This window comes from Phoenix dactylifera, chromosome 9 (genome assembly GCF_051530095.1).
Source record: "Phoenix dactylifera cultivar Ajwa chromosome 9, Ajwa_hap1_PhDact_Kaust_v1.1, whole genome shotgun sequence".
Classification (NCBI taxonomy): Eukaryota; Viridiplantae; Streptophyta; class Magnoliopsida; order Arecales; family Arecaceae; genus Phoenix; species Phoenix dactylifera.
Window position 1 is genome coordinate 30,207,031 of NC_143198.1, and position 12,263 is coordinate 30,219,293.

Consider the following 12,263-nt stretch of genomic DNA (forward strand, 5'->3'; position numbering starts at 1 on the left):
ATTACTAAAGTGAAGGGAGCATTCTTCTCATCTTTTCTTTCTGAATGTCCTTTTTTTTTTCTCATCTTTTCTTTCTGACATAGGTGCAAGGTCAAAATCTGAGTCATATTATTGCATTACTACAGACTATTATATCTATAACTGAAAGCTCATGATAGAAACTGTCTGATATGAATTTTCAGCGATATTCTTAACTGACACAGAAGTGAAAGATCTGTGTCAGTATTCTGCTATAGATCATAACATATTGATTTTGTTATTACAAACTATCTTATGTAAAATGATGTTCTAGTTACGTAGAATGATTCTTATTTTTAGCTCATATGTTTTTATCATTAAAGTATTACTGAAGCTTATACCTCACAAAGAAAGATGTCTTCTTTTTGTTTTTAGTTAGTTGTGTCATCAGAGAACGCTTAAGTCAAAGAAATTATGAACATTTGCTTTAGGTGTTTTTCTTTGTTATGCCTAGTGTCTTGCCTTCTCGTTATGATAAGAAGTTAATGCCTGAGCCGCAAAAACATAATGTATAAATTTGAACTCATGATACAGAAGATGATTGTCAAACTAGCTTGAAGAAAGGACAGTCAACTTTTCCATTTTTTTGTTTGTGCCGTTGTTGTTATTGTTGTTGTTGAGAAATGAACACATTCAAGTTAGCTATTAATCATACTTAATGCCATGGGGTTTCTTAATTCTCTTAGAAATTCTGTTTGTTGGATTCGATTTTCAAAGTTCCTGTTTTCCTTTTTAAACTTATATTATCTCCAAAGATAATCCATGTCTTTGTACTACTGTTATGTGAATCCAAGGTCCTGATTCAGCTTAGTTCAGGGATCTGCAGCTAACGGAAAGCGGTCCTCTGTGTGTGTGTGTGTGTGATTGAAGTTTGTGGAAAGATGGATCTTTCATGCTATTGGAAGTTAATTAGTAGGGACTCAAAATTTTGCTCCATCAGAATAACTGCTACCCTTTCTCTCTTGCAAATAATATGCAGGGATTCAATCAAGCAGTTTCATTCCGTTTTCTCCTACCCATGTTGCACATAGAAGCTATATAGGCGACAGGAGAGGCAACGATGCCAGAGTATATTGCTATCCAAGGATGCTTAATGTTTTGAGGAACGTTTTTCTTGGGTGGCCCTAGTTTTACTTCTGGAATTTCAGCGCTTCTCAATAGAGTGAACCATATTTTTTCTGGATGTCCTGTGCCTGTTTGTGGTTACAAACTTGCAGCTGTTGATTGCCCTGCATCACCTCTCTTAATTACTTCCGATTTCGCTGCTCAGGAATAATTCATTTACAGTTGTTCTAAAATAAGATAAAACAATACATAATTATTGATGGACATGGTGGCTGTAGACTTCCAAACTAGATATCATGCGGACGATCATACTCCGCAGGTCCATCGTGATCACATTGGCAAGTATGGCTGTTTCATTAATTTAGTGGAAGTTGGCAAGGTGCATCGAGGGGCTTATTGACTCTATTCGTCTGAGCTCATAGCAACTCAGCCGAACACCTGCTTGTAAGAAACTTTGGTAATATAATTTTTTTGCATGATATATATAGGCTCACAACAAAGGATATGCACATTGAGACAGCACCACAAGGGGTTCTGGCATCCTCTTACATCAAGTACTTTAGATATTTCAGACTCATATCTTAGGAGAATGGTTCATTGAGCCAGCAATTTGGAAAGAAAATTCTGCATCCAAACTCTTGTTTGGCTTTGCGCTCAAAAAGAAAAAGAAAGAATAAGAAGAAGAAAGAAAGAAAGAAAGAATGGAAGAAAATCTTGTAATAGCTGGATTAGACAAGTCCTATTAAATTTCTTTGGATAGCTGGATGCATGAATTTAGAGGAGCATTGAAGGGTAGGCACCTCTAGCTGACTCTGCTTGTGGTTTTAGTAGCAATTGAGGGTCCTCCATCCCTCACCTTCCAGCTTTCATTCATTTTAATATTTGTACAAAAGTGATCTAATTTTCCGAACTTTTCAACTCTCGTAATAACCCTACTGGATTCCTGTATTAAAAAATTATATCAATCTAAAATTTTCAGGAAAAAAGGATTCTAGTAAATGGACTCTAAATAGAAGTCACCGAAGGAAACAATCTCTTCAAAGTAGAAGTTACTCAAGGAAACAATCTCCTTAAGTTGGGAGTTCCAAGGTTTTTGCATAACAAGAGTCATAATCCTACAAGAGCTAAATGGAGAGTAATTTGTTGTTCAAAGCAAAACTTAAAGTTATTTACACTAATAAAATAGATTTTAAATAATTTTATAAGTAAGTATATTGATGTCTATTTTTTTCAAAATTGATTCTATATTAAAATCTTTACTCGTAGAGTGTTATTGCTATAATTATTTTGTGCCAAAAAGATGAATCATCAACAGTAGTTTTGACAATATTATTGACAAAAAAAGGTCAGAGTGTGCATTCTAATCTCTACTAATGTAAAAGAAATTATCAAGCAATAGTTGCCTATCAAATATCAATTGTGAATACACACAATATATGTTAACTAGTTTAACTATTATATGGGAGTGAAAATTAAAATAAGTGCATTAGCCGAAAGCAAGATTTATATTAATTAGTAGAGACGATAATTATCAATATTTCCTTTCACATGATTGCAATCATCAATATTATACCATTGAGATTGAGCTCGAACCAGACACCGAGCTAACAAGGTTGTTAGAGAGATCAATAGATTTGTTGTCTCGGTCGGAAGGTCGGCTTGGAAGTTGCTATATGTCTTCGAGGAAAGTAGGGCATTCGGATGGTGGCTTTAGCGCTATGCTCAAGAAAACAGCGCATATATTGTGAAAGCGGCAGAGTAGCAGCGTAAGAAAAAGGATGTAAGAGCACTTATGTGAAGGATTTTGCAAAAGTAATTTATATAAAATGAGAGTTTAAACCCATCCTCGGAGAAATCGAGGACATGAATCAACCGTCTTAAAGATTGTGCCTACGCATTTTGTCCGTACATCTCATCTCACCATCTCAGTCGTTCGTCATGCGATTATGAAAACGTGCGCAATGGTGGTCGAGTCGTTGCCAATTAAAAGAAGAGTTTCAAATTCAAAGAAATCTCCGTGCGCCTTTGAGACTGGCCATGTGGCGGGCTTTTATTAGTCAGTTGGTGGCTTTATGACAGCCTCCTATTGGTTGGTTTTCCACGCTGGCTGTGGCTAGTTCTAAGACATATTATATCAGCTTAGATACAATAATTGCGTTATTTGCAAACCTAATGCATTTCCAGGGCAGAGAATAAGCATTCCAACAACCCAACAGACGGTGTAAAATATCTGTCCTCCGTGCTTTTGTTTTCGAATTTTGGAAACATTTGCGAATCTTGCTCAGCCGGAGTTCCCCAATTATAAATAAATAATTGCAGAGAAATTTACATCAGGACATACTGTTAGATGCCTTGATGCTGCTCCGCGAGTAACTATATCCCACTCCGCCGTCCCGCCGAAGAAAAACGTTGGTTGGGTAATCCCAAGAAGCCGTCGCCCGGACCCCACGAATCCCACCCACCTCCGTCATCTTCCGAAACTCGCCTCCCTTCCAAAACCCGCAATCTCTCTCTGTGAGCAGAGCTCCCGCGTGATAATAACAAGAAATAAATCATCACCAGACCAAGATTTCAGCTCAGCGTAGCTCATCAGAGAGGATGATCACGAATCGACCTCCCACCGTGAAGAAAACAGCCTTTGCTTCCATTCTTTCCTTCTACCTGCCGACGCCGACCCCTCAACCCCCCGAATCCTCCTCCTCCTCCCCCTCCCCCTCTACAAAGACCCCTGACCCCAAGATGCCTTCCCTTAGGGCTAGGGTTGGGATCTCCCACTACCACCAACAGCAGCGGGAGGAGGAGGAGTACGAGGACGAGGATGATGGAGTCCGGCGTTCCCCTCTGCAACGCCTGCGGCGAGCCCGTGGGCTCTTCGTCCAGTGGCGAGGTCTTCGTCGCTTGCCATGGTTGCAACTACCCACTATGCCGGCCCTGTCTCGACCGTGAGATCAAAGAGGGGCGTCAGAGCTGCCTCAGGTGCGGGGAGCCTTACGTCCACGCCGCCTTGGGTATGTTGCTTGATCTTTGCGACTTTGCTTGAGATATTTCGTCTCTTTGTGATGTTAGGCATTTGGCTTTGGCTGAAGCGGTGGATTGATGGTTGCTTGAGTTTGAGAGATGTTTCAGGTGTTCTTATTTGTTTAGCGGGAAAAAAAAAAGAAAAAAAACAAGCCTTTTGCGTAGAATTTGTAGAAACTGTGTTCTTGGTTGGTCGAATACATTATACATTAGTTGTTGGCATTATAACGAACAGATAACAGTCACTTCCCCCCATCTTTTGGTTATCTAAATATATATCATTCTTGATTCCTTCAAGACTTACAAATGAACCCTTTTTTTGGGTAGCTTTTCCTGTCTTCATTAATTTTGTTACGCCTCAATAAAAAAGACTTTGTTTTGCAATTAACTTTTTCATTTTATAGTTAGATCTTGGTAGAACAGATTTTGTAGTTCTAACTGGATGATACTCTCTGTGAACAAAATTTTATGATTCTTTTTCGATGTATTAATAATGGTACATGAAATCTTCAGAAAAAGCGGATGTCAATTATGAGGATCAAGGTGCAAGATCGACACTGGCATCTCATCTCGAAGATTATGAGGTGGACTGATCATTAAGCATGCTTTTAACATTTTGTCTGACAAAGGCATTTTTTTGAAAAATAGTTTGGTTTATTTCTTGAGACATCATTATGCCATTCCAACCATCATATTTAATTTGTTAGGAACTTTGATAAGATCTTGCTATGCCCTTTAACTTTTACAGGATGAAGGAGGTCATGCCAGAAACTTGAGCAGCCTCTCTATGGTTGAAAGTGGTAGGTATTTTCATCTTTGACTATCATGTTGAGTTGTTAGTTAGCTTCTTTAGTAATAATTATAGTCCTGATAAAACTTGGCTTCATGTTGTATTATTCAAAGAGACAAATGGGGAATCTGGGAATCCAATATGGAAGAACAGAGTAGAGAGTTGGAAGGAGAAGAAGAAAGAGAAGAAATCTTCAAAGAAGGATGGAAAAACTCAAATTCCAGTGGAGCAGCATATGGAAGAGAATGAGTAAGGACACAATGAGCATAAAGAAAATTAAATGAATTGTTTTAAGCAAAGCATGCTTTCTTCAATGAATTGAAGGATTATTTCTTATTTAAAGGGTTATTCATTATTCAAAAGCACCACATTGATCACCCTAATTGGCGTCTTTCTGCAGATCTTTAGAAGCCTGGCAGCCACTTTCAAACGTCGTTCCAATTTCGCGTAATAAGCTTACACCTTACAGGGCTGTGATTATAATGAGACTGATAGTTCTTGGGCTCTTCTTCCATTATAGAATAACCAATCCTGTTGACAGTGCTTATGGTCTTTGGCTAACGTCAGTCATATGTGAGATTTGGTTTGCATTCTCTTGGGTCTTGGATCAATTTCCTAAGTGGTTGCCTATCGATAGAGAGACATATATTGACAGGCTGTCTGCAAGGTATGCATCTGAAACTGCTGAAAATATGGAAATCACTTAAATACAGTAATAGGATGACTAAGACAAGTATGTCACGAACGATGACGTTCTCTTATTTCAGAAAGCTGCCTAAAGAACTTACTGTTTTTTGAGGCTGGTTATGATATGGCTGAAATGTTCCAAACCTTATTTAAGGTTTAGGTTTTAATGTTGAATTTTTGTTTCAGCAAACCAAGTAGTCAAACACTTTAAGCTGAGAGCAATCATTCACCGTAATTGAGTTTTAAAAAATAAGGAAAAATATTTTTTAGCAAAAATTAGAAAATAATTGAATTAATAATAAATTGACATTTACACAATAATGAACACACCTTTGTATGCACATAGTATTCATGTTTTGTTTTCCATTTGTGCATGTAGTTGGTATAGATCATATCACTTGTGCAGTGACTATTGAGGATAAATAATCTTGGCATATTGTGATTATTTGATGTTACTCTAAACAATTATGTTTCAGAATCGTAGTTTGACATGAGAACAGAAAGAATATATATGAATGATGCTAAATTTTGAATAATATTTTCAAATACCTACCAAGTTATTAATCATCATTCACCACCATGCACCCACAATTGTGAAGTGAGTTATGAAGATATTCCTCATCATCATTCTCTTTTCAAATCCTATGCATCCATGATTTTCAATCGGAACTAGTTGCATACCTGTCATTTTATTGTAAAGGCCAGGGTGCATAGGCAGTCCAAGGTGGGTTCTGCTGTATTATGATGCTTTAGTCAGTTGGTCCCATAACATCGCACGTGTGAGAAAAATCTAGTAGCAATTGACACATAGAGCACATTTACCAATCTGTATTTCCTGTTGGTGCTCCAGGCAAAACTAAAAGAAAATAGATTTCTAACCAATTTAATTTACCTTATCGTGTATATTAACTAAATATCTTAACTAAAATCAAAGAGTTTTCTCAGAAACAAGAATAAAAAAAGAAGATATTGAAGCAACCAATTTATCTCTAGAAAAAAGAAGCAAGTAATTCATGAGGATGGCCTTTGCATCTTAGTATTTTTTTTATTCACATTATGTTTCCTTCTGATATTTTAGATTCTGAAGATATAAACTGCTTTTAAAAATTTAGATACCAGTCCATCAATAAAGTGTCTGTACAGTCCTGTGGCATGTGGGTCCATTCTTATTCTTGCTATAACTGAATTTTCATCAGCATGCTTTAGGCTGCCAATTTCTTATATGTTTCAAAGCATGCTACGCGAAACTTGTTTCTTGTAAAATGTTTTTAAGCTAGTTTAAAGTACATAAGGTTTTGCGTCCTCCAGAAAACTGGGCACCCTAGTCATTATCCTACATCTGGTTTCGTATTTCTTATTCTCTTCCTCCTTTTTGCTTGTGGGTGGCTATGCAGCATGTTTTTTGGTTTACTCTGTTGGCTATGCTTAAATATTTGAATCTAAGTATTCATAAGTTTTTTAGTTATTGAAATTGATTATGTGGTAGCTGGATGTGAAACAGAACTCTAGAAACACAGTAATTGTCTAAATGCAATAATTTTGACTTAATTCTCTACTTTTAGATATGAAAATAATGGTGAAGACAATGGGCTTGCTGCTGTGGACTTCTTTGTTAGTACGGTGGATCCCTTAAAAGAACCCCCACTGATTACTGCAAACACTGTGCTATCAATTCTTGCGGTGGACTATCCTGTTGACAAAGTCTCTTGCTATGTATCTGATGATGGTTCTGCTATGCTCACCTTTGAGACTCTTGCAGAAACGGCAGAGTTTGCAAGAAAGTGGATCCCATTTTGTAAAAAGTATTCAATTGAACCACGGGCACCTGAGTTCTACTTTTCACAAAAAATTGACTACTTGAAGGATAAAGTACAGCCATCTTTTGTCAAGGAGCGTAGAGCTATGAAAGTGAGTAGTTGAGTGGAAGCTAAGACTTTATCTAAATTTCTCAATCTCTTTTGCTTTATCAATCGTTACTTTGTTTTCTCATAGTTAGGCTATTCAGATGTGGTCCTGGAAAGGTTGCAGTAAAATATATGACAAAAATGTAAAAATGAAGGTAACAGATTAGTAGTGGTTTCATTTTGTCGCAGAGAGATTATGAAGAGTACAAGGTGAGGATAAATGCTTTAGTTGCTAAGGCTCAGAAGACACCAGAAGAAGGATGGGTTATGCAAGACGGAACATCATGGCCAGGGAATAATCCACGTGACCACCCTGGCATGATTCAGGTTCATCACTTTCTTTTCTTGTTTCTTTTCAGTTTATCCCAAATAATGACAAGTCTATATACGAGTTCATAAGTTGCTCCCTTAGGGATCATAGTGAACAACTGAGCAGGAAATGGCTGTAGATATCTAACCATGCATTTTCATTTACCTTTCTTGTGATTTTATTTATGCTATTTGATTGACAACTTATATTCTCGTTCGATTATTTGGCTGCTGATATTTAGGAAGATATTACAAACTTTTTGCCACTTACAGCACTTGCTGGTCGCTGTCTAGAACCATAATGTTTATAATCAGGGAAAATAGACTGAAACTTGCATCCAGGATTTTGTTTTTAATCCAGCATATTTTGTAGGTTTTTCTTGGAGATAGTGGTGTTCCTGACATAGAAGGAAATGTTCTTCCTCGGCTTGTCTATGTTTCAAGAGAGAAGAGACCTGGATACCAGCATCATAAAAAGGCCGGTGCCATGAATGCGCTGGTATATGTTGTCATTGTTGAAATGTGAAACTCTTTATAGTTCTTTTATTTCTATACTCGTACTTGTAATTTACCAAGTATTAAATCATACAGGTTCGGGTATCAGCAATCCTGACAAATGCTCCATACATTCTTAACCTTGATTGTGATCACTATGTCAATAACAGCAAAGCAGTTCGTGAGGCAATGTGTTTCATGATGGATCCACAAGTTGGGAGGGATGTCTGTTATGTTCAGTTTCCTCAGAGATTTGATGGTATTGATCGCAGCGATCGATATGCCAATCGGAACATTGTCTTTTTTGATGTAAGCTCAAGAAATTAATTCCCTGTGTTATACATTTTCTTATCCTTTTTTTATTACTGAGGGCATTTCTACCATATGCAGATTAACATGAAAGGCCTTGATGGCATCCAAGGACCAGTTTATGTGGGAACTGGTTGTGTTTTTAATCGGCAGGCACTTTATGGGTATGGACCACCATCTTTACCAGCCCTTCCAAAGTCTTCATGTTGTTCATGGTGCTGCTGCTGCCGCCGCTCTAAGAAAGCTCCCAAAGATCAAACTGAAGTTTATCGAGACTCTAGAAGGGAGGATCTCAATGCTGCCATATTTAATCTAAGAGAAATTGATAGTGAGTATAGTTCAGATAATCTCATTTTGGAAATTTGAATTGCTTGCATTGTTTATTATTAATCTCGGGTTACTTAATGCAGATTATGATGAATATGAGAGGTCTTTATTGATCTCCCAGATGAGCTTTGAGAAGACTTTTGGGCTTTCTTCAGTGTTCATCGAATCAACTTTAATGGAGAATGGGGGAGTGGCTGAGTCTGCAAATCCATCAACACTGATAAAAGAAGCAATTCATGTCATTAGCTGTGGATATGAGGAGAAAACTGAATGGGGAAAGGAGGTGAGCCCTGTGCTGCCTTTTGTATTGGTTACATGCTTAATAAAGAAAACTCATTTAAGTGAGGAAATATGTCTTGTTTTTGTTTGGCTTATTTTCAAAAGTTATTTTGACCTTTTGTTTGGTTTATTTTCGAAAGTTATATCGACTATTTGACTAAAGAATTTTTGAAGACTTGGAATTTAGTCTTTGATATATTTGTACACCATCATGAACAAATAAGGAGACAGTGGTTCAGCGTATTCTGGATGTTGAGTTTAGTTCTAGGATTTATAAAGGTTGATTATGTGCTTTGGTGGGGACATCTGGCTGGTCTTTTGCTCGACATTTACTACATGTTTAGATTTGCAAAATTCAAGTTTCACAAAAAACCTGTCTCAACATTCATGTTTCCAAACTTTAGGGTGTGCATCTAATTCTTCTTCTTTTTTTTGTTTTCTTAAAACTCGATCACATTACAATGCTGGAGTGAGCTATCAATTTCAGAATCTCATATGCCATTAACAAGGCAACATTGGACATCTGAGTAATTGGCATCTATAGCTTTCAGTCTCAGATTGAACCTGTGCAATGGGAGATCTTTCCATTTTTGTCCTTTCTTTCTTTCTTTTCTTTTTAGTCATTTTTGATACTAGGTGAGTTACAAAGTGGTGGTCCTCTATATAAATGGCAATGTCTTTTCTGGAGGAGAAAAAAAAATTGGTTCATATCTGTCAAGCTGACAAGAAACTTGGCTATATTGACTGAGCTCAATATGTGGGAATGACCTACAATTTCCAAATCTAGATTCTGATTTCTGACATTCATTGAACCATCTTTTAAGCCAACTTTGCTCACAAGTTACTTGGTTAAACCTTGAAGCGTACATCTACCTTTTTTCCAGTGAAATTTCATAAATTTTCATATAAATCCACTAAGATTTTCATACAAATTCAGTAGCATTTGTTTATCGGATCTTTTAATTTCAAGTCTCAATTTTTTATTTATGATTATTCACAAGAAGTAATTTCCCAAGATTTTGATCTACAGCTCTATACTGATATGAACAAAGCATCTCAAAGTAGAATGGCTATATATAAGCCAGAACAACTAATTATCTTTCCATTTTGATTTGTAAAGTCTATTATTAATTAAATCTACATCTGGTTATATGCTCTACAACTTTGATAAATCCTACCTTTGTTCATGGTGCTACTGAGGTTAAGGTTCATTGCCAGACTATTTGGTGTTCTTTATTTATATCAGAATATAAGCTACTCTCTTGATATCTGACATGCGACAGTGTTGTCCTGCTTTTCTTCAGATTGGTTGGATATATGGATCTGTCACAGAAGATATCCTGTCAGGATTTAAGATGCATTGCCGTGGATGGAGATCAATCTACTGCATGCCATTGAGACCTGCTTTCAAAGGATCGGCACCCATCAACCTCTCTGATCGTCTTCACCAGGTTCTTCGCTGGGCTCTTGGTTCTGTTGAGATCTTCCTTAGCCGGCACTGCCCACTTTGGTATGGATATGGGGGTGGCCGTCTCAAATGGCTTCAAAGATTGGCTTATATAAATACCATCGTCTATCCGTTCACATCCCTCCCTCTCATTGCTTACTGCTCTTTACCTGCCATTTGCTTGCTTACTGGGAAGTTTATCATTCCAACGGTAATGAGCTGTCCTTTCCTATCTTATTATTGTTCCAACAGATACTTTACTCTTGGTAATAAAGTCATTCCCGTTTTATTGAGTTGCTGTTAGTGTTTCCTGCTTCCTTTCTTGATCACTGCAGCTTTCCAACATTGCAAGTGTCTGGTTCCTTGGGCTCTTCATCTCCATCATTTTGACGAGCATTCTGGAGCTTCGGTGGAGTGGTGTGGGCATTGAAGACTGGTGGCGTAATGAACAGTTCTGGGTGATTGGAGGTGTCTCTGCACATCTCTTTGCAGTCTTTCAGGGATTTCTAAAGATGATGGCAGGCCTTGACACCAATTTCACCGTAACAGCAAAAGCTTCAGATGATGCTGAGTTTGGCGAGCTCTATGTGTTCAAGTGGACGACACTCTTAATTCCTCCAACGACCCTTCTCATTCTGAATATTGTGGGCGTCGTTGCAGGATTTTCAGATGCCTTGAACAGTGGATATGAATCTTGGGGGCCTCTTTTTGGGAAAGTATTCTTTGCTTTATGGGTGATACTACATCTTTATCCTTTCCTCAAGGGTCTCATGGGGAAGCAGAATCGCACCCCTACTATTGTTGTGCTGTGGTCAGTGCTACTGGCGTCAGTTTTCTCCCTTCTCTGGGTGAAGATTGATCCATTCCTGACCAGCTCAGATAGTTCCACATCCGAAGGCTGCATTTCCATCGATTGTTGAGCTCATCAAGGTGGATATGAAATTTGATGTCTTTTTTGTGTCAGGGGAGCTCTCAGAATGGGTTCCAATAAGTTAGCAGGAACCAAAAAAGAAAAAAAAAAATCTGATTGGTATGTGGAGATGAACTTAATCTTTATATAGTGCAAGAGTTCTGGTGAGTTTTTGTGAGAAACCTGCACCGAAAAACTGTATGTGATGTATTTTTTAGGTTTCAAGATATATAAATGCTGGTTCAAAGATATTAAGCTTCTGTTGAGAAAACTCGTATTATCTAAAGTCCAGCACGTATATTTCTCTCCTTGAGGATCAAACATCCTTTATTGCCTGAGGTATCACCTCGTTTGTGAAATCAGGAATTCCACGCATTTGTTCGCGTTACTTCAGATTTAAGTCAATGCCAAGATCAGCTCGTTTAGATATCAGAGGTCCACTTCATATTCTAGAACTCTATTTGCATGTAGTTGTCGCATAGATTGGAGTGGAGCCAACATTCCCCAGCTCTGTAATGCCCCTGCAAGATGGTGAAGTGACGTGCAGCAGTTCTTGGATCCAAATTTCATGATTGCTCGCACTAAAAGATTTCACTTTTACGTCTTCTTAAAGCAGGAAAGAAAATTTCTCACTTCATTGTCCGGTACGACCTTAGGAGGGAGGCAGCATGATCCTACTCTTACCGATAAAGTATTTATAAACAT

General features: G+C 37.7%; 1 protein-coding gene across 1 annotated transcript; it reads left to right on the forward strand.

Moving 5' to 3' along the window:
* The first annotated feature begins 3,491 nt into the window (after positions 1–3,491).
* Positions 3,492–11,807, forward strand: IRX1 (cellulose synthase family protein). The gene is made up of 13 exons (XM_008794110.5): positions 3,492–4,091; positions 4,615–4,685; positions 4,850–4,901; positions 5,005–5,140; positions 5,292–5,558; positions 7,141–7,486; positions 7,672–7,809; positions 8,165–8,290; positions 8,383–8,595; positions 8,677–8,923; positions 9,006–9,205; positions 10,506–10,859; positions 10,984–11,807. The coding sequence occupies exons 1-13, from the start codon at positions 3,902–3,904 to the stop codon at positions 11,566–11,568; spliced, it is 2,925 nt and encodes a 974-aa protein (XP_008792332.2). The 5' UTR covers positions 3,492–3,901; the 3' UTR covers positions 11,569–11,807.
* Positions 11,808–12,263: the final 456 nt, after the last annotated feature.

Bases quoted from the DNA above. Each gene is read 5' to 3' on its own strand.
- IRX1 (XM_008794110.5), top strand. From the start codon at position 3,902: ATGATGGAGTCCGGCGTTCCCCTCTGCAACGCCTGCGGCGAGCCCGTG. The intron at 4,092-4,614 runs GTATGTTGCTTG...TGAAATCTTCAG, and splicing joins TTACGTCCACGCCGCCTTGG to AAAAAGCGGATGTCAATTAT. The intron at 5,559-7,140 runs GTATGCATCTGA...CTCTACTTTTAG, and splicing joins ATTGACAGGCTGTCTGCAAG to ATATGAAAATAATGGTGAAG.